At 38.4% G+C, this 17,055-nt stretch overlaps 1 protein-coding gene across 1 annotated transcript in view; it reads left to right on the forward strand.

Annotated features, from left to right (window-relative positions):
• LOC129783009 (potassium/sodium hyperpolarization-activated cyclic nucleotide-gated channel 1-like) overlaps nucleotides 1–17,055 on the forward strand; it is a 204,705-nt gene that overhangs the window by 106,254 nt on the left and 81,396 nt on the right. The window contains exon 4 of the mRNA XM_055792628.1: nucleotides 8,730–8,948. Within this exon, the coding sequence (XP_055648603.1) occupies nucleotides 8,730–8,948 (219 nt within the window). The remainder of the gene's footprint in view (nucleotides 1–8,729; nucleotides 8,949–17,055) is intronic.

Genomic DNA, 17,055 nt, shown 5'->3' on the forward strand with positions numbered 1-17,055 from the left:
TTTAGTCTTCCAAGTCTGATCTCACCTTGCCTTTGTTTACTAGTTTTAGAAAACAACAAAAGATTCTTAGTAATAATAGCTGTGATAACAAGTAGAGGTTTTGCATGCACCATTGTATGAGTTTTGAAACAATAAACATTTCACAACTTTCCCATTGGCAATTTGGTTATTCACTGTGGTATTCAAACAACATTTTTTAAAGTTGAAGTGCTGAGATAGTATTTTACTGTAATTTTCTGTCTGAGATTTTAACTAATGCGTTGTTCTAAGGAATTGTATGAAGCCACGGGCAGTAAATTATGCAACTGACTGATGGATAAGTATGTAAGCTGTATATCCATATCAAAATGTATATATGGATTACTGTTGAAATGATAGATTTCGTACAGGAGCCCAATTCTAATCTGATGTCAGTATAATATGCACATAATTAATTGACACAGGGCAATTATATCTAATGGATATAACTTGTATTCTGAAATATGAAAGCAGAGCCAGAATTTGAAGATGTGTAGATGCCAAACCCAGAGCATGAGAAACTTTTTATGTCAATAAAACTTTTATGGAAATTTAAGTGTAATAGTTGGGAAGATTTGACTATTGAACTTAAATGACACAGGATTTGGTAAGAAATGTCCTTTTTTCTAGTTCTGTTTGACATCTATTAGAAGTGTTATAAGCATACAATATAGTCTTTTATTAGCATGCCTTTTTGATAAGTTAAATTATATTTTAAATATGGCTTGCAGATAAATATATACAAATAACTCATAGCTATATAAGACACAAATACCATTTAATCAAATTGCCCTTGGAAAAGACTGTAATTTTTACAGTAACTTCAACCAGCAGTGGCCCATGTCCTCCAGATTTTAGGCAGCCATTTCCTTGGGGCCACCACTGCATTACGCTATGTGCTACCAAGCTAGCAAGGATGCTTTGCACTTTCTTCCACCTGTGAGTCCCCCACCCTGAACTTTACATTTGTTTTGTGCAATAACTTTCTGTGACAGTGCCAAAACCAGAGGGCTTATGCACTGTCTAGCTGCCTCCACACTCATAAAAGTGCCCACTTTTAATGGGTACTGGGAAAGAACTGGGATTTAAGCTACCTAGTGTGTCCATAGTATTAATCTTGTTTGTGTTTCAGCACAGGACAAGCTCATGCTGGCAGCCTAAAAGGAATGTTTCCTCACCTGCACCAGCTCCCAAGTAGAACTGGCATTGCTGGAAGAGTGCTATATGGCCAGTGCCATGCCAGGGGTGTTTTTAACAGTATACCCATATGAACCAAGCTCCAGAGCTTGGAAATTCTTTCCAATACTTTTTAATTTACTAGTATAGGCATAGACCATCTATATCCTGTCATGATTCATCTCCATCTTCCCTTCTTTAGATATCACTTCCTTTCAGGAGACTCTGAAGTCTATGGTGGGCATGAACAAATGTGTGTGACTGATTACAAGACAAGATCTTCAGGGTAGAGGCAGGCTACTCCCCAACTCCTACTGCAGTTTTGAAAGAGACAATCAGGAGTGTGAGTTCAAGATCCTTGTAGAAACAATTTCACTTAATTCCAAAGTCAGTCTTTGCTCCATGATTGTAAAGCATGCCCTTACAAACAGAGAGGAACATTTTTGTGACACATGCAGCAACCATGATGTAAAATGAAAAAAAGAGACTGAGTAAAAATTTTGGAAACCACTACTGTCTGTGCAATAGTCTGCTTGTTACAGGATTTCTAAATCAATTTCTATTTCAGTGCAAGGGTATAACTGAATGAAGATAAGTTGTGCCTGAGGGAATGACTAGAATATGAGTTGATTTGTCTGATGACAACAAGACCTCCTGGTAAAAAACCTCCATAGATTCCAGTAAAATAGAAACCCTTTCTTAATCCACTGAGAAAAATAATTTGCCTTTTACTGTTGGCCCTTAGAAGGTGCCATGTGACCTTTCTATGACCTATTTCTTATGAACTCTAAAGTTAATATTACAAAATTATCTTTGTGGCAATTTTATGTGAAATTATGAAACAAAGGATAGTTCATCCTGCAGTGAAGAGGCTTAGAGAAAGACCTTTAAAAATCAGAAGTACACTGTGATGAATGCATTTTTTAGGTTAACTGTTAAATTATGTATATATTTACAAAAATGCAAATGATCACTGATAATTACTTTCACAGTGTGAAGATTTCCTAATGTCATCAAGCTAGATTATGTAATCAGTCCTTGGATAAACAGCTTTGGTATTTCTCACAATTGCAGTCTTTAGGAGTTTTTCCAAAATAATGTTATTTAATTTAAAACACTTTAAACCAATTACTGCTAAACTGGAACCAGTGATCAACCCATCATCAACTAAGAAATTAAATGCCCTTTTTTACTGATTGGTAGGTATTTTTTTCAGCTTATAGAGGTTTGGAGTTTTTTAAAAAATATATACATTGAAAATAGAATATGATCATTCAGGGAAACAATATTTCTATAAATGTTAAATAATTAACAATTATATTAAAGAAAATCTATGTAAACACAGGACTGTTTCATAGGATGGGCTTTTATTAACCTAGAAATATTATCTGTGAATGCGTTATGTAAAAATTGCCTTATGATGAAAGTGCAAAAAAGCTTCTTAAAAAAAAAAAAAAGTCTCTGTAGGCTAGTAGCAGAGGAATGGCTACCACTCACTTTTGTAGAGCAAAGAGTAGCACATCGGAATCAGGTTGTGGAAAATTCCAACCTCTCACGTTGAAACTGAGTTAGGGTTGCTCCTACCAAACCCTTAGGTTATACAAGGCAAGTAGAAAATAATTAAATAATAATAATAATTTCATATAGGAATTTTGGTAGTAGAATACATGATTTATAGAAATTTATATTAGAACTAATGTCCTTTTTAAGTGATTTCTATATTTGGGATAAATCAGTGAACACCACAAGTAACTACTGAAATTTGCACCCTCCGCAATGGTATAAGTTCAGCATCATCTTAAAAAATCCCCATAGAAACTAAAAAGATCAACGTTTACAACTAATTTTACAAGAACTGATTGATTATTAAGGAAAAGAAAAAAAAAGTATTGGCACATTTTCAGCAACAAAATCCTCAGACAAATCCAAGTTGAATGTAAATGCTTTGTCAGGCCTTTTCACCAGGTCTTTTTCTCCTGCTAAACCCTTTCTACCCATCTGAGGGCCAGCTTCGCAGGACCATCCATTCATAAATGTCTGAAGCGCTCTTAGCCTATAACAAGTTATCTGGCAATCTGAATATTAATATCTAATGTCGCTGATATAATAAAATGGCCATTTCAGATGGCCTTGACCTCCAGTTTGGATTCAGATGTAATCACGACTGAGGTGTTGGACCCTACTTTGACATATATATAGTTAAATATATATTTTATACATTTTTAGTTATTTCTCTTCTGTCAAAATGACTCACTTATTCCCTCATAGTACTACTTCTCAAGCAATATTTTATTTAGTTTTCACTCATGATGTTACATATTTAGTAGAAAGCCCTCTTAGTATTTTGTTTCTTCTTGCTTCTCCTCACTTCTGTTTTCTTATTCTTTCTTAAGGACAATGGTATTTTACTTAATGTTGTATTTCACACACTTGGAAAGAATCGCAACTGAGAAATAAAATCAACCAACTTTCGGATTAACTCAAAGATTTTGGTGTAAAAACATCATTTTATTGAAAGTTTTAATTGAGATTTATCATACCCAGAATATGATAGAAAAGGTTCATAGGCAAGATAAAGATCAGCTTTTATTTAATAGTTACGCTAAAAGGTACAGTTTAGGACCAAAATCCACTGTATGGAGTCCCACAAGAACTAAGGTTTTGATCTTACCACCTCCTGAATACTATTATTTCAGTAATACTACTTGTAGCCTTAAAGTTCAGTAGTTTTGGGTTTTTTTCTCCTGAAAGTAGTTTACAGCTTTATATAGACTACAGTGGGGAAAACACTAACTGCCAAAGAACTTGGTATGGTTCTCTAATAATTCCCTTATTAATTATTTCCACCCAAAGGAGATTGATACCAGCTGGAAGGAAAGCCCTTCAAAATACACTGAACCTAGACTGATGTAAATTGCTTTCTTCAGAGACAGGGAACTTGGATTAAAATACCTGCAATGACCCAGATGGAAAGGAGTTTCTGTGCTCCAGCTGAGCATTTGAACCCTGAAAAGGAGATTTTTGTAAGAAGCTTCTTCATTTCTTTCATCTTCTGAGATTTTTTTTTTAAAGCCTCAAGTTAAAAGGAAGCTTATTTCTTTGATAATAAGTGAAATCCACCTGGTTTCCAGCACTGTAATTTTATTCTAAGATTTTTTTTTTTTAGTACAGACACTGAAAACCTATTCCTTAGCAGTATCTACAACACAAGTTTGATTTGTAAGGACAGAAACAGTTCACAGATCTGAAAAGTTTTTACTTAGAAAGTGAAACAACTGTAAATAAAGAGGAACCTTTAACTTGTAAATTCTTATGTTAGTGAGTAAATAGTAACTTTATCATATGCAGTCCAAAACCTGTTATCTTATTTTCTGTTGCCAGTTATTTTAGGTGATAGGGTCTAGGAAAAGTATTTGAATAGGTGAAAAGCACAAGAGTAGTTTGTAACTGTCATGGTTTAACCCCAGCCAGCAACCAAGTACCACACAGCTGCTTGCTCACTCCCCTCACCCAGAGGGATGGGGAGGAGAATTGGAAAGGAATGTAAAACTCAAGGGTTGAGATAAGAACAATTTAATAGGTAAAGCAAAAGCCACGCATGCAAACAAAGCAAAGCATTCATTCACCACTTCCCATGGGCAGGCAGATGTTCAGCCATCCCCAGGAAAGCAGGGCTTCATCACACCTAACGGTTCCTCACAAAGACAAATGCCATAATGCCAGATTCCACACCCCATACCCCCCTTCTTCCCCCAGTTTATATACTCAGCATGACATCATATGGTATGAAACACCTCTTTGGCTAGTTTGGGTCACCTGTCCTGGCTGTGTCCCCTCCCAATGCCCTATGCCCCTCTAGCCCTCTCGCTGGCAGGGCCCAAAGAACTTGACCTAGTATAAACATTACCCAGCAACAACTGAAAACACCAGCATGCTATTGTCACAGCACTCTTCAAACTATAAAGCTAAAACAAAGTCTTTTACCATCATACTCTTCATACCAGTCCTTCTACTACCTTCTCCTTGTCCCTCCCCACCTACAGTGCATGTTCTCCCTGCTTCTACCTCCTCACTATTGTTACTTCTTGCTCTCTCTTCCTTGGATACACAACCACTTAACACAAGCAACCACACCTGCAATTTATCTACATCAGCCAACCCCTGCCCCGAAGCCAGCCTACAGCTGTATATTATCAATGTTAATTAACCCAGCTTCATCCCTCTACACGCTATCAACGCTGCTCTCAAATCATAGCCAAAAACCAGCACTGTATTAACGACTAAGAAAATTAACTCCATCCCAGCTGAAACCAGAACAGTATCCACCCCTTATTACATATCATTTATGTCATGCCACACTTTCCAATACAACCTTATTAACCAGCAGCAAACTTCCCATTCTTTGACATAATACACAGACATCATTCACCTAGTCTATGCACCACCCCTGTAAAAATGTCTATAAAATGTCCACAAATGTCCACAAAATGTCCAATGAGTTCATTTAGCCCATGAACACAAGCTCTTATGGTGGTCACTCAGGAGAAGAGAGGTTGTGTGTGGTATGGGGTTATCGGGCATCAAAGCCAGCACAGGTCAGGTCACTGCTGCACTTGCATCGCTTCTTGTAAGGCTTGTCCTCCAATGGTCCAGGTGGTTGCTGCTATAGTCATTCCTATAACATGAAACTCAAATCATGGATTACAACCATTTAAAGTTATATCCATTACAATCTCCACCCCTGGACCCTTCGGACCAGCCCATAGGGTTTAACATTGCAATGAACTCCTCCCCTTGCCCCTGCTCCAGCTTGGACTTATCCACAGACTGCAACCTGCTTCAAGTGGAGCCTCAGATATGAGCCACAGTCTCTCCAAGGGTGTACCTGCTGTGGCATAGACTCATCCACAGCCACAGTCACTTCAAGGTGCACCTGTTCCAACATGGCCTTATCCATAGGCCATGACCATAGATCTGCTCAAATGTGGACTTACCCACAGCCACAGTCCCTTCAGAAGTAAATCAGCTCCAGCATGGCCTTATCCCTGGCTACAATCCCTTCAGGGCTGTACCTGCTCTGTCATGGGTTTATCCAGCCTGATCTCACGCGCAGCCACTGGTGCTTCAAGGTGTACCTACTGCAGCACGGACATAACCACAGCCACAGATGCTTTGAGGTGTACCTTCTCCAACATGGACTTGTCCTTGGGCCACAATTCCTTCAGAAGCATACCTGCTGCAGCACAGACACAACCATGGCCACAGACACTCTGAGATATACCTGCTCAGGCAGCTTTGGAGTGTCCTGCTTCCACATGGACTCATGCACGGGTCACAGTCCCTTTGACTCGAGTTCACACGGGAGCTCCAGCCTGTCCACTACAGCAGCACAGAAACAGCAGCAATACCCTGGCAACCTGCTAGCCCCAGCGCATCACCATTGCTGTTATCAAAATATTCCCAGGCACAGCACAGTAAGATGATAAGCAGTACAGCAAGCAGTGAAAGGAAGAAGCAGCCACTAACAAGCACTAGACTAATATACAGTAAGACAATCAAGCCCCATGGTAAGCAAAGGAACCTGCCCCTTAATAGCTAAACAGCAATAACAGCTATAAATTCAAACTAGCATATTCCAATCAAATCTGTTCTTATCTCAAACCCTTCGTGCCCCACGTTGGGCGCCAAAAAGGACTGTCGTGGTTTAACCTGGCTGGCAAGCAAGTACCACGCAGCCGCTCACTCACACCTCCCTCACCCAGAGGGATGGGGAGGAGAATCAGAAAGGAATGTAAAACTCAAGGGTTGAGATAAGAACAATTTAATAGGTAATACAAAAGCCGCACATGCAAGCAAAGCAAAGCAAAGCATTCATTCACCACTTCCTATGGGCAGGCAGGTGTTCGGCCATCCCCAGGAAAGCAGGGCTCCATCACATATAATGGTTACTTGGGAAGACAAACGCCATAATGCCGGATGTCCCCCCCTTCCTTCTTCTTCCCCCAGTTTATATACTCAGCATGACGTCATATTGCATGGAATACCTCTTTGGCTAGCTTGGGTCACCTGTCCTGGCTGTGTCCCCTCCCAATTTCCTGTGCCTCCCCAGCCCTCTCACTGGCAAGACATGAGAAACCAAAAAGTCCTTGACTTATTATAAACATCACCCAGCAACAACTAAAAACATCAGTGTGCTATCAACATTGTTCTCACATCATAGCCAAAACACAGCACTGTACTAACTCCTAAGAAGAAAATTAACTCTAGCCGTGCTGAAACCAGGATAGTAACCTTGGCATTTAAATGGCAAGATAGCAAGCCTGAAGCTCTTTTGAGAAAAAAGAACATTTGAGCAAAGCTTGTATGGGTGGAAGAGAGACACAAATATTGATATTTCATATGTAAATTTTATATATAAATGGTACAAACAATTTGGATATTTGTTTATATTAACAGTATTATTACTTTTTGGTTCTGTATATTAGATACTATACTGGATAACTGCTTAATCTTACTAATGTCATTCTTCCTTCTTCATTTCTGAATTTATTCTCTGTTGTAATAACTACTAGGTTTTGTCATGTACACTGCATGCCTCCAAGCGGTTTGTTTTCCTGGGCACTGGATGATCAACAGCTATAAAACTGTTCTTGTTTCATTCCTTTGACAAGGAAAATAGAAAAATCTGACAAAAATTACTAAGGCTTTTTCGAATGACTTAAAGTGTCTGCTTTTCTCTGGGAACACCCCTTTGACTGTCTCTATGTAAAGATAAAGGAAGGATGCTGACAATACCTTTGCAATTTTAAAAGCTTGTGAGTGAGCTGTCAGGTCCTTCTAATCTCCCAGAGAGAATGGGAATGGGTAGCTGCATATCAGAAATGCATGACCCAGGTATTCACCTTTTATTCTGGGCTGTTTCACAGATTGTGGCTATGAACATAGGTTTGCTATAATTGCAGAATAAACAGACTTCTTTTGAATTGAGATGCTTCTGGTATAAACAATATTACAAGAAAAAGAGGATAAGCATACATTACAACAAATAAGACTTTTTCTCTCCTTGGGAAGTGAAACATCTGATAAGATGAAATGTGGTTGTGTGTTAAAATGGACAACTGAAAAGAATGAAATGGGGCCATAGGAGTATGTTCATGCATATTAAAACAAAATACTACCTTCTTGCGCTTGATAAGTCTGCGTGCTCATCTCTTTTTAATCCGTCTGCCATGGACTGTAAAATAAAATTGACTTTTAGTCTCCTTGTAATTAGGTTAACACCCACATTTAAGAATACAATCATGTATTAAATATAATCAATTTTATTTAATCTCACTGTGCCAAGTACTATCTGGCAGAATCTCTGATGCTTTATCTAACAACTAATTTAGATGGAATATCTCTCATCATGCACAGAGGATACATTACCAGACTGCTCTTTCAAAACCAGTAATCTATGATCCCACTGTACAGGTAGAAACATATTTTTCCCTTCAGCTGCTTGCTGGCTCAGTCACCTGTCTCTTTTCTTGCAGAATGATTCCTGGGGAAAGCAGTACTCATACGCACTCTTCAAAGCCATGAGCCATATGCTCTGCATTGGTTATGGAGCCCGTGCCCCTGTCAGCATGTCTGACCTCTGGATAACCATGTTGAGTATGATTGTGGGGGCTACGTGTTATGCCATGTTTGTTGGTCACGCCACTGCCCTCATTCAGTCTCTGGATTCCTCACGGCGACAATATCAAGAAAAGGTAACTCATTTTAATGTAACTTCTTAAGTTTTGAAATAATTGAGCTGTTTTAAATGTGAAAAGGCCTTACAAGTTTACATGAAATAATCTAGTAGCATCTGAATCCTGCAGCAAATTTCATTGAATTTAGAACATGCCATGGGCTAAATATGTTCCTCCATGAACCCACATTCTTTAGGGTGTACATGGTTGTGTGTGTCACATGTATTGAATGAAATCTTGGATGTGAAACTTGCTTTAAACTCTAAAGTCTTCTGTGAAAACACCATCCTCTGGTTCAGACTGTGCTTTATACTCCTGTGCTATACTCTGTATGTACTTGATCTAGGTAGCTTGAATAAGGGCCTTGAGCTCAGTACCTTGGGTATGTCTATATAATTTCCTGCTATTCCTTTGGATCCCAATTTAGGGAAAAACTTGAACATGTGAAAAGAATAGCATTTAAATGAGGACCAGGCCCAATCAATTTGTTTTGTTTGGAACTACCTCAGAGCAGTGCTCAGAAGAGGTCAGTCTTTGGTTTATAATGGTATTGTTTACACTATCCTCCATGACCTGTTAAGTCTTCTCCAAGGACAAAAGGAACGGTGGCCAAAGTACAGAAACGTAGAGAGAATTTAGTGGAAGAAAGACAGTTCTTTATGAAACAGGAAGAAAAAGTTTGTTCAATTCCTTATTAAATTCTTTGTAGGTATAGTTAGAATTAAAAAGGCATAAATAGGTACAGGGTGGGAACTTTGAGCACAAAGATGCACTAATTAACACTGTCAGTTGTGTAATAAAAGGCAGAGTCAAGTATGGGTGAAGCTATGAAACGAGGTGATGAGGCAAGGAATGGTGGCATAAGGAAGAAGGGATCAGAATGAACCTCAGCAAGGGACAATAAGGTTATGCAGAGTTATTGAGGTGCTTAAAAGAAGCCAAATTTGGTTATTATAGTAAATGGGGAACTGGAGAGGCCCTGCCAGGAGAGAGGTCAGCTGAGCAAGGTAGTGAAATCAGAGAGTTCAAATCAGCAAATAAAAAACGTGGCCTGAGCAATAGTATTTGGCATATGTCCAGAAAGGCAAATTGGGCAGAAATCCCAGTGTGATGGAACATAAGCCTCGGGGAGAAACCTGGCAGACAGTAAGTAGAGGAGAGGGTGACCCTGGCATGTGCTGAAAATGAAAAGGAATGGCCTGAGTTTGCTGGGCAAGAAAAAGGGAAAAGTCAAAATAAAGGTCTGAGTAGAATGGATTGGAGCATTTTCTTTGCAGGCAGGCAAAGAGAGAGGAAGACAAGAGTGTGTGGGAGAAAAAGAGTTTAAATTCAGTTCTGTTAAGCTCAAGTTGCAACAAGACCATGGAGTCAATATATGAGACAGGGAAAGGTAAGGGATGAGCCATAAATCCAGCAATAGGAAAATTGGACAGTGGCTGACACATTAATCTCACAGCTATTTAAAACAGAAGTTTGCAAGCAAGAAAGCCCACACAATGTTATTTTAAAACATAAGTGAGGATGAAAGGTTTAGAAGGAGAGGATGAGTGAGCATTAAAACCTCTGAAAATTTGAGTTCTGTCAGTGACCATGTGAAACCACCTAATCCATCTCAGTATAAAGTCACAGGGCTAATCATGGTAGGTGATTTAACCCAAGCTAACCGGTTTGTTAGGTCTGTTCTGCTAGCTGAAAGGGAAGTAATTTTATTAAAATGGGACACTTATAGGAAGCTGTGGGGCAGAAACATCTTTACCATAGGTACAAAGGCAGGCATAGGGAAGAAAACTCTAAACCTAGTATAACTGAAGTTTCATTAGAGTCAACATATATACACACACATATACAGATGTATGAAATCAGCAGAAATGTCACCATCCACCTGAAATCTCATCTTAATCATTATCCTCAGACCTTCCTGGATGCAGCATGATATCACAATGTTTTGAGCATAAGAAATGTAGTGCACATGTAAAAATATTCATATATTTTAAACTGTGTTAAGTAAAGCCAGTTTTATTTGTGGTTTTGGTGTAAATTAAAACCTGGCAGCAGTCAAGTGGTATTGCATTTCTCATGTTTTCACATAACAGAAAACAAACCTTTTCTTGTTTTTTTCCCCGTTTTTTATGCACACACTTTATTAAACATTACTATAGAAATGTCTGGCATTTTTCACTTCCTGCAGTTCTGAACATTTTCATTCCTCTTTTTGTTTTTACTTCTTATTTGTTTCCTGACATCAGAAGCAAGAGCATAACATGACATTGATAATCAGGAGTGAAAGAAATGAGCCAAAAATTGCATGTTTCTTGACTTTCTGGCAGCAGTTTGTATGCCAATTATTATGAGCTAGAGCTAAAGGATGTCTTAATTAAATAATTTTTTCTACTGATTTTTGAGACCCTGAAATCATATGTATCAGCTATAACAACTATACTGACATGTTTTTATATTCTTGTCCATTGATTTATCATAGTTTAATCATATATTTTGAAATAAATCTTTGATTATAGCCTAACAATTATAAACCATTACTATATACTGCTAATGAATATTGTATATTTTTCTTTACTCTGCAAACTAAATAAATAGGTATTTCAAAGACCAGTTTGTGCTATCAGTTTGTCAGCCTATTTTCTAAATTGTTGACAGATAAAAATAACTTATATTTCACTTAACTGAGACTTGAGAAAAAAGTAAATCAAATCTTCAGCCACAGGTTTCAGAGTTTTAATATATATACTGCATTATATATTTTGGCCTAGTGCATTGCTTTTTTTTTTTTAACTTCTGAAATTAAAAAATTGGAAAAAACATGAGACTATGACTTGTTTAGGCTTTGGGGGCTTAAATGCTAGAATTAATTTTTTTTAGTCTTACGTATATAGGATTGTGTAGTTCTTGGCTCGATTGTTTTCTTTATGAGACACAAAAAATAGGCAACATAGAATGATAGCAGAGATGAAAAAAGATGCTGTTCTTAGGTTCTTCTATGAGTAAAATTATGCCAAAATCTTATCCTCCTTGTTTTCCAACTAATTTTTTTGCTGTACCTAAAATGATATTTCATAAATATATCTGTGGAATACAACTAATGGAAGGAGAGTTCTGGTCTTTCTCACACTGAAAGCACCTAGAAGTAACATATTTGCTGAAATCACCATATCTTCCTCATTCAGATCCTTCCAAAGCTCAGGGTATGCAAAATTAAACATGCATAATTCAAAATAGAAGAAATAAACACAGGAAGACAAGGAAGAGTTTTCATTAAGCCAAATATGTCAAACACCATCTAAGAACTTGACAAGCATTGCATGCTGAGAGAAATCAAAGAATGGTAAGAAAGAAAATATTGTTCCATGAGTTTACTGTTGTGGGCGGGCCAAAGACATAATTTATCAGAGGAAATTAACAGTGATTATTAGATGCCAAATGTAGAAGGGGGACAATAAAATCACATACCAATAATTGCTACAAAAAAGGACGCATTGATACATTCTGGTCACTTTGAGGAACGCTTCAGAGATTTTTCTGTTGAAGTGAATGGAACTGTTCTCAGAGAAAAAATACCTCTCAGAGTGAATACATACATCAGAACTTGTCTTCAGTGAGTGAAGTGCCAGTGCCTGACAGAGGAGAAAGATGTGTTCAAGCCAGATATACTCAATCCATATTTCCTTTTCAATAAGTAAGTCTGACAGACCATTCTACCTTATAAAAGGACAGAAGAAGTCAACAAATCAATGGCATCTCTCCCGCCTCAGTCTTTGGTATAAATCCAAGATGAACATATCAGTAAATAGAAGTCATATTTTAAGTGATAACTCCTTGGAAATTTTCCAATATCTGGAAAGTCAACATATCTCAAAGACATTTGCCTTTGCTAAGGCAACATTTATTTGAAACAACCAGAAATACATATGCTGAATTTGTTAAAAAACTGGTGTGAAACAGCAGTCAAATGAAGAGTCACTTGACAAGAAGCTAAAGATCATTAGTAAAATACTTCTTTAGATGTTGGCAGTTTTTAATGGGAAGATGTTCACCTAATGCTCTGGATATCATTGAATAATCCTGACTGAAGACTGGTTAGTATTTCCTGTGTTCCAGTCTGTTGTGGGCATAAAATATCCAGAAACAAAGTCACAACAAGCTAATAGAGGCAAGATTTGTGATAGCATACAGATTGTCTCATGTTCATAAAGATTTTTAAATTGCTTTGATAAAATGAAAGCTATTAGATCCATTTTCATTATGCTATAATTTTGTATATTTTGATTTTCCTCTATTGGTAAACAACTCAAAAAAACATGCAAGATTTCAAAAATAGGAAAACCAGACAAGGCAATTTTACTAGTTGCAAGTATTAGAGAGGCATAAATGATATGTAATTCAACCATATGCATATCATAGGAAATGGAAAAAATTACAACTATCTCCGTATAGTGGATGCTGTCCTAGTCTTGGAAAGATATGTTAAATCATTATTAAAGACATGAAAGAATTCTGGGCTTGACATGAGCTTCGAATGTCCCAAAGGACATATCTTAGCCCTATATTCTCCTTTTATCTAATCTCTTAATTTATGGTCTTTTAGCACATTTTCAGTTAAATCAGTCTAGTTCAAAGGGAGAAAAGGATCTAAAAGTACTTTTCTACAAATGAAAAGCAATATTTACATATAAAGATTATTTAAAAGCAATTTACTAATTGGTTTGGGGTATTTTTACATAGACAGCATTGTGATTTGAAGCACAGACTGCTCATTTTTCATTTTCTTTTTAAGCACCAAAAAAAAAAAAATGTTTAAAAATGAATAACAGGTTTAGGGCAGGAAGATGGCTTTAGATTTTGCAGCATGATGCCTTGCACTGGCTTTTTAAGTCTGCCTCTCACAGCTCCAGTTTGGATATCTAAATTGTCTGTGAAGTGCATGGGGACATGCTCAACACACACTTTGCAAGAGGCAGCAATCTCTCAGGGTGCTTTGGGGCAGAATTGGCTGAAGCATGTTTCCATTTCCCTTCCCCTCCATGAAGCTGTGGCACATACTTGAGCACCTCATGCAGTGAGACACTGGAGCTCCTTCCTTTGAAAACAGGGAAGAGAAACCACCTTTCTCTTCAGAGGTGGCCAGAAGAGCAGGTGGAAATGCCTCCCCTGCCCAAGACACACCTGGGGCAGAGGACAGTCCTGGAAACAGCAGAGGCAGGTTCAGAGCCAACCTGCAATTGAAGCAGGAGTATGTCCCTGCCACTCATTCTGGAGTCCTTGTGCTGGTGTGAGATGAAACAGATGGAAAGGAAAGTGCAAAGGAGACTCCTCACCTCAGCAGCTCAAACCACATTGCTGAGAGGAATGGAAAATGTGCTGTGCCTGAGAAGGTTAAGGTGAATGACAGTGACTCCCTGGGGGACAACACACTCTGCTCTGCTCCCCTACCTCTCCCCAGGGGCATTTATAACTGGTTTCCAGAAAACTCACAAGAGGTGCTGGCAGCAGGGACAAAACCTTTTCTCAGATGAGTGTCTTAAATGCTGGGGTGAAAAGTTGTGCTTCTTTCTCTGAGTGGTTATTTTAGAGTGCAGTGGAGAGGCTCTGCCGTAGAGTAAAATCAAGACTTTGTAACCACTCATTCAGCCAGTGATGCCTCTGCATTTTTTAATGAGCAGCTCTTCCATGTTTTCCTAAGTTTTAAGCACTTTGTGGTTAAATTCAAGGTAGAACAATGCAGATACCCAGTTCTCAATATGCTCATTAGTAGAGCTTTGGTGCCTAGCAGACTTTTCTGGAAAATCTTAGACATCTGTATCTCATCTGTAAGTATCAGGGACAAGCTGACTTTTGGTCAGCTCGCCCTTGCTGGAGACCAGTCAGATGAGACAGAGTGAAACAGATAAAGCAGAGTTTCTGTTGCCTATGTATTATATATCGTTCATAAAAATCTTTGAATTTCTAGTTCTGCTTTTTTTTTTGCTTAAACTGGACAGATGTACAGAATACAAAGAGCAGAACTTGAATTTTACATACACAGCTCACCTTGCAATCTGGAGTTTTAGCATGTAATTCCTGGATTGGATCTGATCAGCAAAGTTTCTCATGAAATATTGATTTGCAAGTTGAGTAGCTTTTCATAGCATTCTTTTTTTTTAATTTATTTTATTTTTAAATGGAGCTCCTGCTTTTCTGATGCTGCTAGTGGCTTTTAGAAAGCATGAGAATAGTGTAACACAAAAATGTTCTGTGATTGGTTTCAACTCCTTCTCTTTACTTAACAATAACCCATTTTCATTTATCCAGCATAATTTTAACAATGCGTCATGTCATGTTCAGGTTGCTGGAGCAGGTGAGCCATTTTCCATTTTGCCGATATATCTTACCTTTTCTGTGCAGTTGTGCTACAGTATACATGCCACCCCAAAGGAATTACATCATTGAATTGGTACTTCATTATTGTATTTCATCTTCTCATTACAGTCAGTCTTGCTGGGGTAATAGGCCTGGTTATTTTTGCCTTGTATCCCTAAAAAGGCAATTGGTTCCTCCCAGTAGCAGGTACTGTGCAAGCCAAGTGCTATCTACCCAGCTTCATCATATCTGTGCCAAACTGTGAAAAACAAACAAACAAACAAAAATCCTTTAGAACACATTTTTCTAAACATTAAATATTTATTAAAAGCATAATGAAAGCAGATCTTTTCATAAAAATCCACAATGCCATGAGTTAGCATTGAACAGTATGGGGTTACGAAAAGGTCATTTTCACATAAGCATCTATACAATTGCCTTCTAGAAAAAATATTTGTTTATCAGCTGCTTTTTATTATGGGCAGTGCTGGATGCCTATATATATTCAGGCAGAGCTGGCCGAACATATTTCTTTATTGCAGAATTTGATGTAAATGTAAAAATAATTTTATAAAGTTTTGAATAAAAAGTTGAGCAATTCTTAAATGAAAAGTGAAGGCAAATCTTTGGGTGTTCCTTATACATTTTATAGGAGCTGGTAACCTGAGTTTAATGGAGTTAATTCCCTTAATTAAGATGCCTCCCTATCCTTTTTCATCATTATTTTTCCTGGCGCAGGTCTGTCTTTTCTCCTGGCTTTGTAGTGAATTTAAGCAAGTAAAAGGAGAGAGCGATCACCTGGCAGAAGAGTAGCTCTCTTTGTTGCTGATTCACTCCTGCACAGCATCAGGAGTCTTTCAGTCCTCGTTTGTGCAGTGTCAGGGCAGCATCAGAAGATGGACATGGGCCTCACCTCAGCCAGGAGTACCATTGACACCAGAGGCAGCCCAAAAGGCTAACACAAAGAAAAATTGAGGCAGAGAGCCCAAAGGGATGATTGATCAGTGTAACAGTGGAAGGCATCTGTGACTTTCCTATGGTAGGCCTGCGAAGAAAAAAGCATCTGGAAGTAGTAGGAGCCAAAGAAAATGTGAAGTAGGAGGTAGGGAGGGATGAAGAGGGGAAAGAACCATGTCCTGGTTTCAGGTGGGATACAGTTAGTTTTCTTCTTAGTAGCTGGTACAGTGCTGTGTTTTAGATTTGGTGTGAGAACAATGTTGATAGGACAGGGATGCTTTTAGTTGTTGCTGGGTAATGTTTATACTAAGTCAAGGACTGTTCAGGTTTTTGGACCCTGCCAGCAAGAGGGCTGGAGGGGCACAGGAAATTGGGAGGGGACACAGCCAGGACAGGTGACCCAAGCTAGCCAAAGAGGTATTTCATGCAATATGACGTCATGCTGAGTATATAAACTGGGGGAAGAAGAACGAATGTGTGGACAACCAGCATTATGGCGTTTGTCTTCCCAAGTAACCATTATATGTGATGGAGCCCTGCTTTCCTGGGGATGGCTGAGAACCTGCCTGCTGATGGAAAGTGGTGAATGAATTCCTTGTTTTGCTTTGTTTGCATGCGTGGCTTTTGCTTTACCTATTAAATTGTTCTTATCTCAACCCTTGAGTTTTACATTCCTTTCCATTTCTCCTCCCCATCCCTCTGGGTGAGGGGGAGTGAGTGAGCGGCTGTGTGGTGCTTGGTTGCCGGCTGGGGTTAAACCACAACAAACCAGGTCTGTACTGGAATGAGAGACTATTGGCTTCTTTGAAATAGAACT

This window comes from Falco peregrinus, chromosome W (assembly GCF_023634155.1).
Source record: "Falco peregrinus isolate bFalPer1 chromosome W, bFalPer1.pri, whole genome shotgun sequence".
Classification (NCBI taxonomy): Eukaryota; Metazoa; Chordata; class Aves; order Falconiformes; family Falconidae; genus Falco; species Falco peregrinus.